General features: G+C 42.3%; 1 protein-coding gene across 1 annotated transcript in view; it reads right to left on the bottom strand.

Annotated features, from left to right (window-relative positions):
- Positions 1-15,654, bottom strand: part of TM9SF2 (transmembrane 9 superfamily member 2) — a 62,362-nt gene that overhangs the window by 21,585 nt on the left and 25,123 nt on the right. Inside the window, exons 6-9 of the mRNA XM_054012721.1 lie at positions 15,467-15,591; positions 14,130-14,241; positions 8,824-8,903; positions 8,612-8,720 (exon numbers count right to left, since the gene is read on the bottom strand). Of these exons, the coding sequence (XP_053868696.1) occupies positions 8,612-8,720; positions 8,824-8,903; positions 14,130-14,241; positions 15,467-15,591 (426 nt within the window). The remainder of the gene's footprint in view (positions 1-8,611; positions 8,721-8,823; positions 8,904-14,129; positions 14,242-15,466; positions 15,592-15,654) is intronic.

Raw genomic sequence — 15,654 nt, 5'->3', positions numbered from 1 at the left:
TGCATTCACTTGCCCCCATTATTACCACTTCCTTCCCCTACCTACAATCTTTACACTGTGTTCCTCTATATTCCCCAATACCAATTTCCAAAATAGAGCAGAAAAGCAGCCATCTTTGCTGAAGGCAGTCTAGCTTCAGTTCCTCTGGAAATAACGGTAGACAGAAGCCATCATTACCAGAGGCATCCTTGCTGCAACGTGCAAGTGATGTTCATCATGACTGAAGACCCATTGTTACTCCAGCCCTTATGAATAATGGAAATGAGCAGCCATTTTGAAAAAGGCAAATTTTACAAGTTTGGTCCAAATCATGAGAGGCTTTGAAATACAGTTCCCCTAGACTTGCAATATTGTAATAAGAGGCAGCAATTCTGCAAATAAACTTCAAGTATGTTAAACCCCAATGAGAACACTTTACATAATTTACAAGAGTGGAATGTCTCAGCCAGATTTTCAGCAGCAATACTGAGGAAAAAAATGGTAGAGATCTGGCAAAAGCATGTAAAACCAGGAAACTTCAGTAACAGCAGAAACAGATAAGGGCACAACAGGGCAAGATTTTCTAAATATTTATGCTTTACTGAAGTCTATTTTCTAAGACCTCTCTTTTCTTTTTAAATAGTTCAGTTAATGTATTCATTAATGAGGGTGGAAGGAGCTGAGGTTGATCCATCTCACTGAAATGAGCTCAGTGAGCTGGCTATCGTATCCGGAATCACAGAAAGGTTATTAGTCTGTTTAAAAAATTACATAGCCAAGGCAGCAAACTGGAAGCTATGCACTGGTGTCATATTTAATATTAGACTCTGGCCCTTGATGACTGGAGAATTAAAAGTTTTAAATCTTGCCTTTGTCTATCTTAAGAGTTGCATCTTGTATTTTTTTTTCTTTTAAAGTTGAGAAAATGAATCTCAATTTTTTTAATAGGCAAATTCCTAAAAACAAGGGCAAATGATGTAAATTAATCTTAAATATAAGCATCTCAAAAGAGATTTAATTTCCATACTTTTTTTGGTAGTAAATATTCTTCATAGTAATGTTTTTACCAATTAATGGTTTTCCATAGAGTTACTGAATTATTTGGACTGGAAATATGATCTTTGAAAGTTGTGCACAGCAACATGAAGAGAAAAAATTATAATTAAAAAAGTAAGAGTCCTCTGACACCTACATACAAGAGGAGGTTACTTATTGTAACTGAAGGTCCTGCGAGATGTGTGGTCCTTATCTGGGTGGGTACACATGCCTGAGTCCGAAACCCACTTAGAAATTCTCCATGAGAATATGGCTTGGCCTCTCAATCTTTCAGCTATGGTGACAAAGACACCTGGAGACTTTCTAATGGGCTTGATTTGCTACAGGTAGAACGTCAGGGCATGTCTGATGTCAAGGCGTCTGATGCCAAGGAGAGGCATGAGGTTTCAGGAAAAAATATAGGCAAGTGAACTGATTGGTTGATATGGAATTCAGACAGACAATCTTGGAGAGGAATTTGGGGTGTAGCTGGAGGGAGACCTTCTCCTTCTGGAATACTGTGTGAGGAGGGCCTGCCATCATGGCTACAAGCTCACTGACCCTTCTGGCCAAAGTGATATCTACTAAGAACACCACAGAGGTAGGTCATGGCACATGGTGCCATAGGTTCGAAGGGCGAGTCTGCGAAAGTTGACAGGATGAGGTGAAGATCCCAGTGGGGCATGGCTTTCATGACTGGTGGGAAGGTCCCTTTATAATGCAAACTGTCATTGGGTGCATGAAAATGAATGTTCCTCCACCAGGGGAAGGTGCTGCTAGGGGTACATGAACAAAGCTCAGAGCTAAACCCAATTTTTTTTTAAGGCAAGGAGATATTAGAGAATAATTGGAACGCCCACCGTGGCAAGGGACTGGTGGTGGCAGTGCACCCAATCTGAGAAGTGGCACCATTTAGCCTGGTAGCATGTTCCGGCTGACTCCTTCCTGCTTTGGTTACGGATCTACTGGACCTAGGCAAAGCAGGAGTGTTTTATGTCCAACACCCATCCAAATACCAGACCATGAGACAGAGTGAGGTCAGGTTGGGATGCCTAAGCCTCCTGTGGTCTTGTGTTAGAAAATCAGGGAATGGGCAGATGCTGATGGATAGGCATGCAGACAGCCTTAGGAGATCAGAGAACCAGCACAGTCTGGGCCAACAGGGTGCTAGGAGAATGATGGAGGATCTGTCTTGGCAAATCTTCCTGAGAATTAGAGGTATGAGGGAAATGGGGGAAAAAGGCATAACAGAGGTTGGCCATCCAGGGAAGCAGAAGAATGTGCCCTAAGTCGCTGCCTATGGCCCCCGGAGCAGCACATGGGAAATTTTGTCAGGGACACAAGGATCCCATAGGACAGTACACCACTGCACAAAGATGTTGTATTGTGTATTTCCCATTTGTTGTCTATGCAGACTTCCGCTCAGTCTGTCCTGAGTTCTGAGCACCTGGGAGGTATGAGGTCTGTATGGTAACCAGATTTCTGATACACCAGTTCCACAATCTAACTTCCTTCAAGCAGAGAGGATGAGATATTGCTCTTCCTTGTTTATATATACCATCATAGTGATATTGTCCGATAGGATTTGCACGTGGAGGGAGCATACAAGAGGATGGAGATGGATGGCAGGAGAGAGATGACTTGATCATTGCCTGTTAGGTCCACTCCCTCTGGGGCACCTGGCATTGGCCACTGTCGGTAGACAGGATACTGGGCTAGATGGACCTTTGATCTGACCCGGTACGGTCTTTCTTATGTTCTTAAGGAAAGCCTTGCGGGCTAGGTGGACTGCTCTGAGCTCCAGGACTTTTATGTGCAGCCTGGCTTCCCCGGTGTCCATGTATCTTGGGCTGTGTGGCAGTCCAAGTGGGCACCCCATGCTGTAAAGGGAGCAACTGTCACTGAAGTGGCCCTCGGTATGGGAGGGCTGAAGGGGGTCCTCACCATGACCATGGTCAAATTCGAGTACCAAGCAAGAGAAGTGAACTCGAGGGAATGGTGACTCTGGAGTCGACGAAGTCACTGGTCGGCCCATAAGTCGAATGGAGCCCGAACTGTAGGCATCGCAGGTGGAGCAACACATAGGTGCATGCAGCCCATATGGCCCCAGAGGGAAAGGAATTGATGCACCACAGTGCAGAGCTTGTGGGTAAGTGAGCGATCAGGCTGCCCACTATATAACATCTGTCCACTGGAAGGAAAGATCGTGCCAAGACAGAGTCCAGCCTTGCTCCCATGAAATGTAGTTGTCTGTGTGGGTGACAAAATGGACTTTTCTCCGTTTATGCAAACACCTAAGTAGGCAAAGTAGGCACTGAAGAAACTATTGTGAAGGCAAATTCTTGTTGGTATTGTCCTACCAGAAGCCAGTCGTACAGTATGGGAACACCATATGTTCCTGATGTCGCATCTGGTTCTCTATCATGACAAACAACTTTATGACAATCCGTGGTCTTGTTGCAAGACCAAAGGGGAAGACGCGAAACTGGTAGTGCTGCTGTCCAATACTGAACCATAGGAACTTCCTCATGATGGTTGAACGTCTATAGGGAAAATCTGCAGTCCTAGACGTGAAAGATGTATACCACACTCCCTTCTGAAGAGAGGAGAATATGGATGCCAATGTAATTAGCCTGAATTTCAGCTTCCTAATGAAAATATTGAGCTGTCGAAGGTCCAAGATAGGCCTTTCCCCTCCGCTCTTTTTGGAGATGAGGAAATATGGGGAATAGAACCCTCTTCCCTGGTATTGAGGCAGGACTCCATCACACCTCTAAGGAGTAGGAAGCCTGCTTCTTGTTGAAGAATCAATTGGTTGGAGGGGGTGTGATGTTGCACCCCATAATGCTTTAGAAAAATATGCTTATGAGTGTAAATATGATATAACTGGAATATGTTTTATGCTAGATATGCCATGTAACATATCTTTGCAAAAGTTATGTTCTTCTGCATGTATTCATCCTATTCATATGCATGTATCATTTTTATATCTGAAGTTATGAGCGTTGGCTCTACGCTTGTTTTTAAAATGTTTGCAGTAGAAAGCACTTAAGGCAGATTTGGTCAACAGTGTGAATGGGTTATTAAAGTAATTGGGAGTACTTGGTTAACAATGGACATGGATAGATGCCAATCCACATCTGAGCTTTCCTGGGAACACCCCTGTAGAGAACTAAGTCATGCATGGACATGTCACTTGCCCATGTGACTCCAAGACTCCATCTTGCAGCTGGGATTCTACACAGGGGGAGGGAGGGGTTTCCACCCACAAGAGAGAAACCATATAAAGTCCTTGGAGACCCCTCCATTTGGTCTTCAGCTGACTCAAGAGGTAGCCTCTCCACCCCCAAAGGATACCTGAAAGAAACTGGAACTACAGGGGGTGTGAGTGATTGCTGGACCCAGACTAGAAGGCGGCTAGACTGCAAAAGAAGCTTACTGGAACATCTCTGAGGATGTGATTTCATCTGTATTCAGTTTTCTTACTGTATTAGGCTTAGACTTGCATGTTTTATTTTATTTTGCTTGGTAATTCACTTTGTTCTGTGTGTTATTACTTGGAATAACTTAAATCCTAGTTTTTGTATTTAATAAAATCACTTTTTACTTATTAATTAACCCAGAGTATGTATTAATACCTGGGGGTGGGAGGGGGCAACCAGCTGTGCATCTCTCTATATCAGTGTTATAGAGGGCGAACAATTTATGAGTTTACCCTGTATAAGCTTTATACAGGGTAAAACTGATTTATTTGCTGTTTGAACTTCGTTGGGAGTTGGTTATCTGAGTGCTGGAGACAGGAGCACTTCTTAAGCGGTTTTCAGTTAAGTCTGCAGCTTTTGAGGGACATAGTTCAGACCTGGATCTGTGTTTGTAGCAAGCTATCATGTCTGGCTCAAACCAGGCAGGGCACTGAAGTCCCAAGATGGCAGAGAAAACAGGCTCAGAGGTAGTCTCAGCACATCAGGTGGCAGCTCCCAAGGGGGTTTCTGTGATCCAACCTGTCACAAGAAGGTTCTGGGTGAGAGGAGGAAGGATTGTGAGGAGGAAAGGAACTCTATGGAGTATCCGTGATGGATAATCTCCAGAATCCAACTGTCCATGGTGATCCTGCTCCAACTGTGAGCAAAGGTGGTGAAGCAGTCACCAAAGATGTGTGGCATCTTTGTGTGGCAAAGTAGGTGGCATTGGTGGTGGTGCCTGGGTTTCAGACTATATGTCAAAAGTGGCTTTTGGCCTGTGGCTGTGAGTGCATGGAAGATGTGGTAGTTGTTGGAGCTGGGAAACAGGCTCTCTGGGATCTTGGTTGCTTGCAAGAAGATTCTGATGGATTTTGGTAGTAGGAGGGATAGGAGGAAGATGGCCATGGTCTGAAGAGCTATTTTTTTAAGTTGTTTTCTCCTGGGGGGCTGGAGCAGGGCCCTCCTTAGGCATACGCAGCTGTGTAGGACACCCAAAAATTTGGGTGTCCACCCTCCCACCTCTTCCTATCCGTGTTCTGACCCTTCCTGCAGGCTCCCACCACAGCTGGCTGCTCCAGCCTGGTGAGTCTTCCTCTGAAGGGAATCTAGTACTTAAAAGTGAAAAAGCCTTCCAGACTGCCAGACCTATTAGCACAACACTGAAGCTGTTAAAGAGCCATTCAAGTGGTAATGAAGCCATTTAACAGGCATTTGCTAACCCCCAGGTATATACTGTCCATTTCTGAATTTACTGACAAAAACAATTGAGCATTACTGTAATATTTACTCAGAACATGCTAGTCTACAGGACCTTAGTTTAAAATTTGCTTTAAAAATATTTCATTAGTGTGTTGCTGAAGATTATAAAAATCACATCTCTAAATAAAAAAAAATAAAAAAAAACCTTGCATAGATTTTTAGATGCAAAATCTGAATATTCATCTTTAGCCTTAAATGCTTGGATCTTCAGACAGATTTTTAAATAAATCCTTCAAAATACCACCTTATCTAAAATACACATGCGAGGCTGGGCTGCTGTCGGGTATAGGGGCACCAGTTTAATACTGCATACGGCCCCATTAACCCTAAGGACGGCCCTGGACTGGAGTGTAGATCCCCAAGAACCTCAAAGTGGATCTCGAGTCCTTTAGGGAATTAGAGACTCATCTATTCTGTCATTGAACAGATTGGCCTTATTGAAAGGGAGGTCCTGAATAGTATTTTGGACCTCTCTTGGGAAGCCCAATGACTGGAACCAAGAATCTCTGAGCATGACTAGCCTTGTGGCCAAGGACTGGGATGCAGTCTCACTGCAGTATCCACTGCAACCTGGAGAGCCACCTTTGCGACCCGCCTCCCCTCGCCCACAAAGGACTGGAACTGGGCCTGATCTTCCCCAGGGAGTTGGTCTTAAACTGCACCCATCTAGTGTAGGTATTAAAGTTAAATACCTGGTAATTGGTTATACAAAGACCTGTGGAGGAGGAGATCTTCCTGTCCAGGAGATCCAGCCTCTTCAACCCTTTATCTGGTGTGGTGGACTTCTGTGGGTATTGCTGAGCCCTCTCTACAACTGCTTGCACCATCAGTGTATTAGGGGCAGGGTGCGTGAAGACGAAATCAGCTCTTTTGGCCAGCACAAAAGAGAGTCCCTCGGCTCGCTTCAGGGTGGAGGCATTCAATGCAGGTGTGTGCCAAACCATTCTGGTCAGTTCTAGTATGGCCTCGTTTAGGGGAGGGGCCACCCTGTATGGTCCCTCTGGCTGTAAGATGTGCTGGAGATGGTGTTGAGGGTGTTGGACCTTCTCCAATGGAATTTGCAGGTCACCAGCCACCCACTGGAGTAGATCTTGATATTGCCAGTGCACATCTGGCTGACAGGGTGGCAACAGAATGACAGCATTATCCAGCAATGAGGCAGCTCTGCCTGGAACCAGCATTACCAGCTCAACAGCTTCCTCCTCGTACACCAATGGAACTGGCTGACAAGAGGAAGAAGAGCGATAGGACTCTTGCAATGATGCCAGGCACCTACTATAATGGTCCCAGGGGCCCAGTATGGCCAGAAGAGGGATCCACTGGGTACAGTACTCCCCACAGGTAGCAATACCAGGCGTCACTGCGGGGGACGGGGTGGGCCACAGCCAGGACTGCTGCAGCTGTCTGGGCTCCTGTACTGTACCGTAGACATCAGAGGGGCTATTTCCTCTGACTCCTCCGAGTATGATGATTATGCCATTGGAAACAGTGGTACTGTAAGTATGCAGGGGCCCCTGCCTGATGGATAAGCAAGGGGCTTCTCCTGCGACAGTGGTTCGTCTTCCAGGGTAGAAACCTCCCTGAGAACCACTGGGCCCTACAGAAGCAGAGACTGCAGGAAAGGGAGGAAGACCTCTTCTGGTGCCAGAAAAGTCTCCATATGGCCACGGTCTGCAGGGTTCCTATCAAGACACTGGAGGGATCCGGTGTGACCGCTGGAGCTGGCCGGTCTCCATATATTCAAGGCAGTACTGATGGAGTTAGCCTGTTTGTGTCCTGATAGCACGGGATCCCTTTTCTCCTTTGCCTTACTCTCCAGCTGGGGGACCTTTGGCACCAGTTCTCTTGGATCCATATGCCACATCTCACCCAATCTGGCACCGCAGAGATCTGCCCTTATGCCTTCGAGAATGTCTCTTGCTCTCATGAGGAGCCCTGTAACCTGAGTCCTTGGGCTTCAGTGCTGATGGCTCCGCTCCACGGCTCGTACTCAAAGGTGCACTGCTGATGCCACTGTATGGAGGGAGGGAGGAAGGAAGGAAGGTGGTCGTCTCCCTGGCCAGGATCAGACTGGGGCCGCAGAGCCTCTTCTATCAGGTGCTTCCTCAGCCTGAGCTCTAGCTTCTTGGCAGGAAGGACTTACAGATGCTGCACTTTGCAGAGATGGGTACCCCACTTCACCCAGATGTGTGCTCCCAGTGAAAAAGCAGTTCCCTCAGATTGGGTGGGTACAGGAGGGGAATTTCTACACTATATTATACTATGTACACTAAGAATTCTAAATTGCAGGATAATATTCACAATATCTACAAGCACTCTTTTATAGCTAAGAAGAGTGAAGGAGGACAGCGTTCCAACTCAGGTCAAGTGGCGGTAAGAGGGAACTGGAGTGGTGTGGTCATTGTCCCTTATACTTTCGGTCCGGAACATTAGGAAAAATATTGTGCATGTGTGGGTCAACGGATACTGCTTGGAAAAACTTCCAGACTCAGGCACACCCTTGTGTGAAATATACATAGGGAATAGCACTCGAAGAAGAAATAAGATTTACAAGGAAGGCAACATGGCTCAAACAAGTTGCAGTCTCCTAGAGAAGGGTCTAACTTTCATCTACAAGACAGTATCTTGGAGCAGTGGAAGTTCCAACCCCAATCTCAAATGTTATAATAGCAAATGATTTCTCAAGAAGACTGATCCTGTGTTATTTAAAGTCTTATATACACACACACACGAAACCTAGAAGAACACTAGCTAACATGTGAATATGACAGGTATTAACACAGCAGTTACCCATTCAATAGAAGAAATTTAAGCTGTACAAATTTACATCCTATCCCCCGCCACAGAATAGTGATTTTTAGAAAGGCCAGACTTACAGTAGAATCCATCTGATTATATCTTGCAATGTCTTTATGTAGTGTCCTTAACATGATCATAGCTACCATCCCAGATAGGAAAAGGACAATCACCAGGGAATTCATGATGCTACATAAAGGAAAAAAAGAATCTGCTGTCAAAAACCAACATCTAGTGCTCCAAAAAATGGTCTAGTATGTAACATTTGAAAGCTAAAACTTTCTTCTCTCACCTAAACCACTGAATATGGGTGTGTGGCATGGATTCCAAAATATAATCCCATCTGGATGCCCATTTTATCTTTTCTTCTTCCTGAAAATGAAACATTATGTAAGTTTGTACACAGAAAACAAATTTGTTTCCTAATAAACTTCATCTGAACATTTTTAGATTGAATGTTCTAGCACCATAAGGTCCTCAGGGGATCCTTTTTCACAAGAATTTCACTTTTCGAAAAGAACTATATAAAACATAGGTTGCTATATAAATTATCTAACAAGCCATAACTAATATAACCTTCAATTTATAGCTCAGAGTACAAAGTCACCTGTTTTCCTATTCAAGGTTTTGTTGTTTGGGTTTTGTTTGTTTTTTTCCCCTTGAGAGGGCTTTAAGTGGGAAGGCTATAACAGACTCAGAGGCAGCAGTGGTAGTGACCCAAGCAATGGAAGAGAAAATGAAGATGACCAGACGTGGAAGCTTCAGGATGTACATGATCCTGGAGCAGGTACCTGAAAAAAGTTTCATTTGCATGAAGTGCCGCCTGACAGAGCTGATGGAAGAGAAGATCTGAGTTTCAAAGATGCAGGAGGAAACTATGGTTGAGTTTCGAAGGGGATTCGAGCAGGTGAGGGATAAGGCTGAAGGGAAAAAAGTCAAGACTTGCAGATGCAAGCTGGACTGAAGAACTCTGAGGGGAGACCGCGGGGTAAGGAAAGTGGCTAGTGCAAGCATGTGACTATGAGAACCAAGCAAAGTGAAGGAGAAATAGCGCTCAGGAACAGGTTTGCTGAGATGGAGAATGAAGAAGGGGCACAGCAGGCAGTAACAGAAGGTGGGACGACAAAGAAGAGAAGAGCGATGTGGTATAGTGCCCCCATATTTTTCATAGAGATATTGTTATGATTATGGCATAACTATGATGTATTTTATACAAAATAAGGCATCTGATATCATTGGAAAAGTTATGATTTACTGAATATGATTATTCTATTTGTATGCATGTATCATTTTGGTATCTGAAGTTAGGAATATTGTCTAGGCATCTATTACCAATTTGTTTACAACTGGGGAATGGCCACTAGGCAGAATGCAATCAGTCTAGATGTCTCGCTAGGAAGAGCCATTAGTGAAAACAATAGGCCTTTGAAGATACTAATCACTCACTGAGAAGTCTTCCTGGGGAGGCTATAAACAGCCTTTGAGTTATGGCTGCAGGATCATGTGACCAAGTCACCTGGTACTGGACTCCATGATAATACTAGTATTTTTCCACCATCATCATGATTCGTTCTTTGCTAACTCCCTGCCCAAGAGAGAAGGTTTCTGGAAACACCTGAGGAACAAAGAGACTGAGCTGGGGGGAGGAGGGAAGGGCTGAGCCCAGGCTAGGAGGTGTCTGGTCTGTAAAAGGAATATCTGGAGTTTTAAGCTGCAAGCAAGTCTCTGCAATCTGCCTAAAACATCATTTAGGGTGCAAATTTGCTACTTGTAACCAATTTCTTTAGTATATTAATTTTAGATTGTGTTTTGTTTTATTTGCTGTGTAATCTTTGATCTGTTTGCTATCCCTTATCACGTAAAATCTATCTTTTGTAGTTAATAAACTTGCTTTTGTTTTGTCTTTAAAAAGTGTGTGTGGAAATTCTAACTTGGGGCAGAAAGTGGTGTATATTCCCCTCCACATTGAGGGAGATGGCGAATTTCATGAGATTGCGCTGTGTAGTTCTCTGTGGAGTGCAAGATGGTATAATTTTGGGTTTATTCTCTAGAGGGATGTGTACACTTGAGTATTGGGCAAATCCTTAGCTGAGCCTTCCCATGTAGAGCTGATTTCAGTGTCTGTGTGTTTCTGCAGCTGGAGCATGTTGATGGGTCAAGCGGGTTCAGTGGTACCCCAGCCCCAGGTGTTACCCTGGAGCTGGGGGGAACCTGTCACAAGTGGCTAATTCTATAAGAAGAGGGGAAGAGCCAATGGAGATACCCAGAGCTCAGAGCCCTAGGAGGATACAGGATGACTCGCAGAAGCTTGCAAGGGAGAATAAAAGACAAGAGAAGTTGCAGCCAGAAAGAACAGGAGGAAGGCCGGAGAATCACACCATCACCAGGAAAAGACAGGTCTACGTGATTGGAGACTCCCTAAGAACAAAAAGGCCTGTCACCAGATCTGATCCGGAGAACAGAAGGGTGTGCTGTCTGCTAGGAGCTAAGATACAGGATGTGGACCTGAGGCTGAAGAGGATCCTAATGGGAGCAGGAAAGAATCCACTGTCCTTCAAGATTGTCCTTCATGTGGGAACAAATGATACAGCTAAGTTCTCACTGGAACGTATCAAGGGAGACTATACCAAGCTGGGGAAAACACTTAAGGAAATGGAGGCTCAAGTGATCTTCAGTGGGATTCTGCCTGTTCCTAGAGAGGGAGAATGAAGGCGAGATTATGATGATCAAAAGCCAAGCAGAGTTGGACCCTGCAAAGGAAATTAAAACCAATAGTAAAAGGTTCTATAGCCATATAAATAAAAAGAAAGCAAGAAGTGGGACTGCTAACCACGGAGGATAGGGTGGAGATTAAAGATAATCTAGGCATGGCCCAAAACCTAAACATACTTTGCCTCAGTTTTCAGTAAGATTAGTGAAGATCTTAGAGGTAATGGCGGAGTGGCTAATGGAAATGAGGATATGGAGGTAGAAATTACCACATTTGAGGTGGAAGTCAAACTCACACATCTTAATGGGACTAACTCAGGGGGCTTGGATAATCTCCATCAAGAATATTAAAGGAACTGGCACATGAAATTGCAAACCCTAGCAAGGATTTTTAATGAATCTATACACTTGGGGGTCAGACCCTATGAATAAGAATTGCTAATATAGTTCCTATTTTTAAGAAAAGGAAAAATGTGACCCAGGAAACTACATGCCAGTTAGTTTGACCTCAATTGCATGCAAGGTCTTGGAACAAATTTTGAAAGAGAAAGTAGTTAAGGACATAGAAGTGAATGGTAATTGGGATAAAGTACCACATGGTTTTACAAAAGGTGGACCATGCCAGACCAACCTGATCTCCTACTATGAGAAGATAATTGATTTTTTTAGTCAAAGGAAATGCGGTATATCTAATCTACTTGGATTTCAGTAAGGCATTTGATACAGTTCCACATGGGAAATTTTAGTTTAATTGGAGAATATGGGAATTAATTGAAAGGTGGATAAGGAACTGGTTATACTATAACTGGTCATATTAAAAGGTGAACTATCAGGCTGGAAGTAGGTTAGTAGTGGAGTTCCTCAGGGACTGGTCTTGGGACCAATCTTATTTAATACATGGCATGTATTTAAAATACACCAGATAAATCTACCTGTCTCACATACAAATTTCAAAGTAATTAGATTCTCAGTTAGCTTTTCAACAATGAACTGAGCCATTTCAAAAACAGTATTATGGACTAATCCTACAAAACTTAAAACTATCCATTTGTAATGAGTGCAAAACATGTGCCTCTTGACACTAAAAAAACTCCTTTGTTTAAAAAACACACACAAAAAAACCAGGGAAGCCACACTAACGGCAAAAGTCTGAGAATGCCTCATTGACAATTTTATATGTTAAGTTTCAGCCCTGATCAAGCATTCCTGGCCAAATATTTAAAACCCTTAGGAACAGAGCAGAAAATATGTTTTCCAGCTTTTTTTACATAAGCATAAAATTTACTTCAAGTTCAATTTGAATGTCCACTTATAGTCTGTACCAAGTGAACATCAAAATGTTTACATATATGGTGAGAGTGATCTAATACGTTTGTTTATATTGTACTATTACAAGCCAAGTGTTTGTCCTCATCTTCAAAGTTCTTGTGGGTTTTATTTCCAACCTGGCCATTTAAGAGAGCATGTATTTCTACATTATTATTATTATAATATTATTAATATATATTAATTATATATGTATCTCCATGAACTCATGGAAAATGGTGTGTGTAATGGGTACAGAAACCATGTTTCAACTAAATTTTAAAGAACAAGGACTCACTTCCATATACAGCTTCATTTCACCATATTGGAACTAAACCCTGCAACAAGCTGTATAAATTTTAAAGGAACTCAGATTTGTTTAAGCACGTTTGTTCAATCAGGCAGTGGTATAATATACCAAGGTATTATGCTGCTCTTAGAATAAATTTGATATAGCTAGTTTTTAAAAAAAATAAATAGCTGTAAATACAAATATTAAAAAAGTTTCCTCTTATTTTTCCAAGATTCTAAAATAGATATCCACAGTATGACAGTGATAGTTGCCCATTTCAATGCATAAAAGGTGTGTGCATTTGGGCAGACTCCAAACAGAGGCATTTAAGCTAGAAAAATGAAACTTGACAAATGCTTCCTTAAGATGATGAATATGTGAAGATAAGGATGATCTCCAGTCTTCCCAGCAACCCCTGTCTATTTTATTAGTTCTTACACACCACAGTAAGAGGGACCTTAGAAATACTTAACATTCCCATACTTTGAGGAACCTTCCTTCAAAAGGTTACATCAAAAGCCATATCTTGTGCCATCACCCTGTCCCCATCAAGGGCACTCCAGTGGCTGTGCTTGTGCTCTAAAAAGGAGAGCAGAGGTAACAAAATAGTTGCCTGATTCTTTGCAGTTATACATGTGGGAGAAGGCCTGGGAGGAAAGAAAACTAAGGGCTTGTCTACACTTACCGTGGATCGATGCTGCAGCAATCGATCCACCAGGGGTCGATTTAGTGGGTCTAGTGAAGAACTGCTAAAATCGACTGCCGATAGCTCTCCTGTCAACCGCAGTAGTCAACCGAAGCTACATCGACTCCACCTACATTATTCACGTCACTAGAGTTGCATAACTTAGGTTGACTTAACCCCGTAGTGTAGACCTGCCCTAAGAGCTAGCTGGCGAAGAGAACCATCAGCCCTGATATATCTGTCACACTTAGTTCTTTGTTGAAAAAGCATGACTGGTTGGATTTAGTGTTTGGTAGATTACGTTTCTACACAGTGAAGCTACGCAGACATGAAAGATGAGATTTCTCAAAGCCAACTAGGGAATTTAGTTCTCAATCCCCATTTAAATTAATGGGAGTTGGGTAGTTAAATCCCCTAGTCAACTATGAAAATCTCAACGGAAGACCACAAGATCCTAATCTGAAAGGAGTTTTATTTTTGAACCATGCTATTGAAAAGAGCCTGATAATATTTTGGAGTAATTTTAGCCACTCATCTTTTAGAACTCCTAAAATATCAATGTAAACAATCTGATAGAGTGAGGCCTCCAAAACAGAAAAACACTCACCTGAAAGCTAACTGAGTAGGTGTAAGCAATTTTGATCTCCCCATTAGCCTTGTTACTTATACCCATAGGTGGTCCTGAGCAGTCAGGGTTATCTATATGTGTATGTTTGAAGCTGTGGGAAGGAAAATATATACAGATATTTATATAACGTCTTATAAATTTATCTAATTATCAGTCTTACAAGAACATTCATTTAATGTTACATATTTTGTAATTTTAAAAGACCTTCAATTATCAACTTCATTTAGGATTCTTCTTTCGAATCAGATTTTAAACCAAAACTTTTTAAAAAATAAATAAGTTACAGCAGTTGCAAGGAGCGAGTATATACATACACAAAAGTGTGGTACTTTTTACTACCTAAAAACTGTTTTGCTAAACTGACTCAGAAGTTTGAAGATTACATGCTATCATTTTTTTACTTTTTCACATGGAATGTAGGTTAAGGTTTACAAAACATTTTATTTTTCTGAATAGAAAGAAAAGGTCACTTAGTTATGTTGTACAAGATAGGACTTCCTAACTTTGCTGTCAAAACAGTTAAGTGGCCCAGAACAAAAAAAAAAAAAAAAAAAGTATTTTTTTTTAGTATTTGACCTGCAAGACAGCAAGCTCCATTATATTAACAGGGAAAAGGAAAGCAACAAAAATAAACCGGGGAAGAAGGAGAAGAGAACACTAAGTTGTGGGAGGGTCATAGAATTGAAATACATGCTTCTTCATACTGCTGTTCGTAGAAAACAGGAAAATTAAACTAGTGTAGAGGAGGCACCACTGTATTAGACTAACACTTAAGATGTCAAAAGTTGAACTATACTGATTCACCAGTGTCCAGGGCAGGGGTAATGTGTTTTATCGTACAATAAAATGCAACCTCGCTCCACCCCCTGCCAACTGGCAAATTGAGAATCCCACACTGGGAGTATACCACTACCATGAGATGTTTTCAATGCACTGGAGACCGAAATAGCAGATTAAGGTTCCTCGTCAGTAGAATGATCTACTGCATTAGAACACACTAGGTCAGGTCACCTTGGTTACCAGGAAAGCCAATTTGAACTTATATATATATATATATATATATATATATATATATATATATTACACACACACACACACACACACACACACACACACACACATATACACACACACACACACCCTGCACCTATAACAGGTCCATGATGTGGAATAAGTTTCCTGTGGGATACTCAGGTTGCTATGGATTTCCCAGTTTTAAACACAAACTGGACTAGAGCACTGACTTAGTTCTTGTTATAGGCCCTAAAGCATTTGTTTAACAAGTAATTTTAAAAATCCATTTTAAATGCACTCACCTTTTTGGTTCAAGTTTAGCAGCTACTAGTCTTGCTCCTACCGCCTCCTTTTCTACAACATGGTAGAATATTTTAATATCTACATGGTTGAATATGTAAAAGGTATCTTCTTCACGAAACTCTGCCTGTGAACCGAAATACAAGATTAAAGAAACCAAAGATATAGGACTATTCTACAATTTAAGAAC

The sequence above is a fragment of the Malaclemys terrapin genome, chromosome 1, assembly GCF_027887155.1.
Source record: "Malaclemys terrapin pileata isolate rMalTer1 chromosome 1, rMalTer1.hap1, whole genome shotgun sequence".
Taxonomy (NCBI): domain Eukaryota; kingdom Metazoa; phylum Chordata; order Testudines; family Emydidae; genus Malaclemys; species Malaclemys terrapin.
The sequence above is the reverse complement of the archived record's forward strand: the minus strand, read 5'-3'. Positions and strand labels throughout refer to the sequence as shown.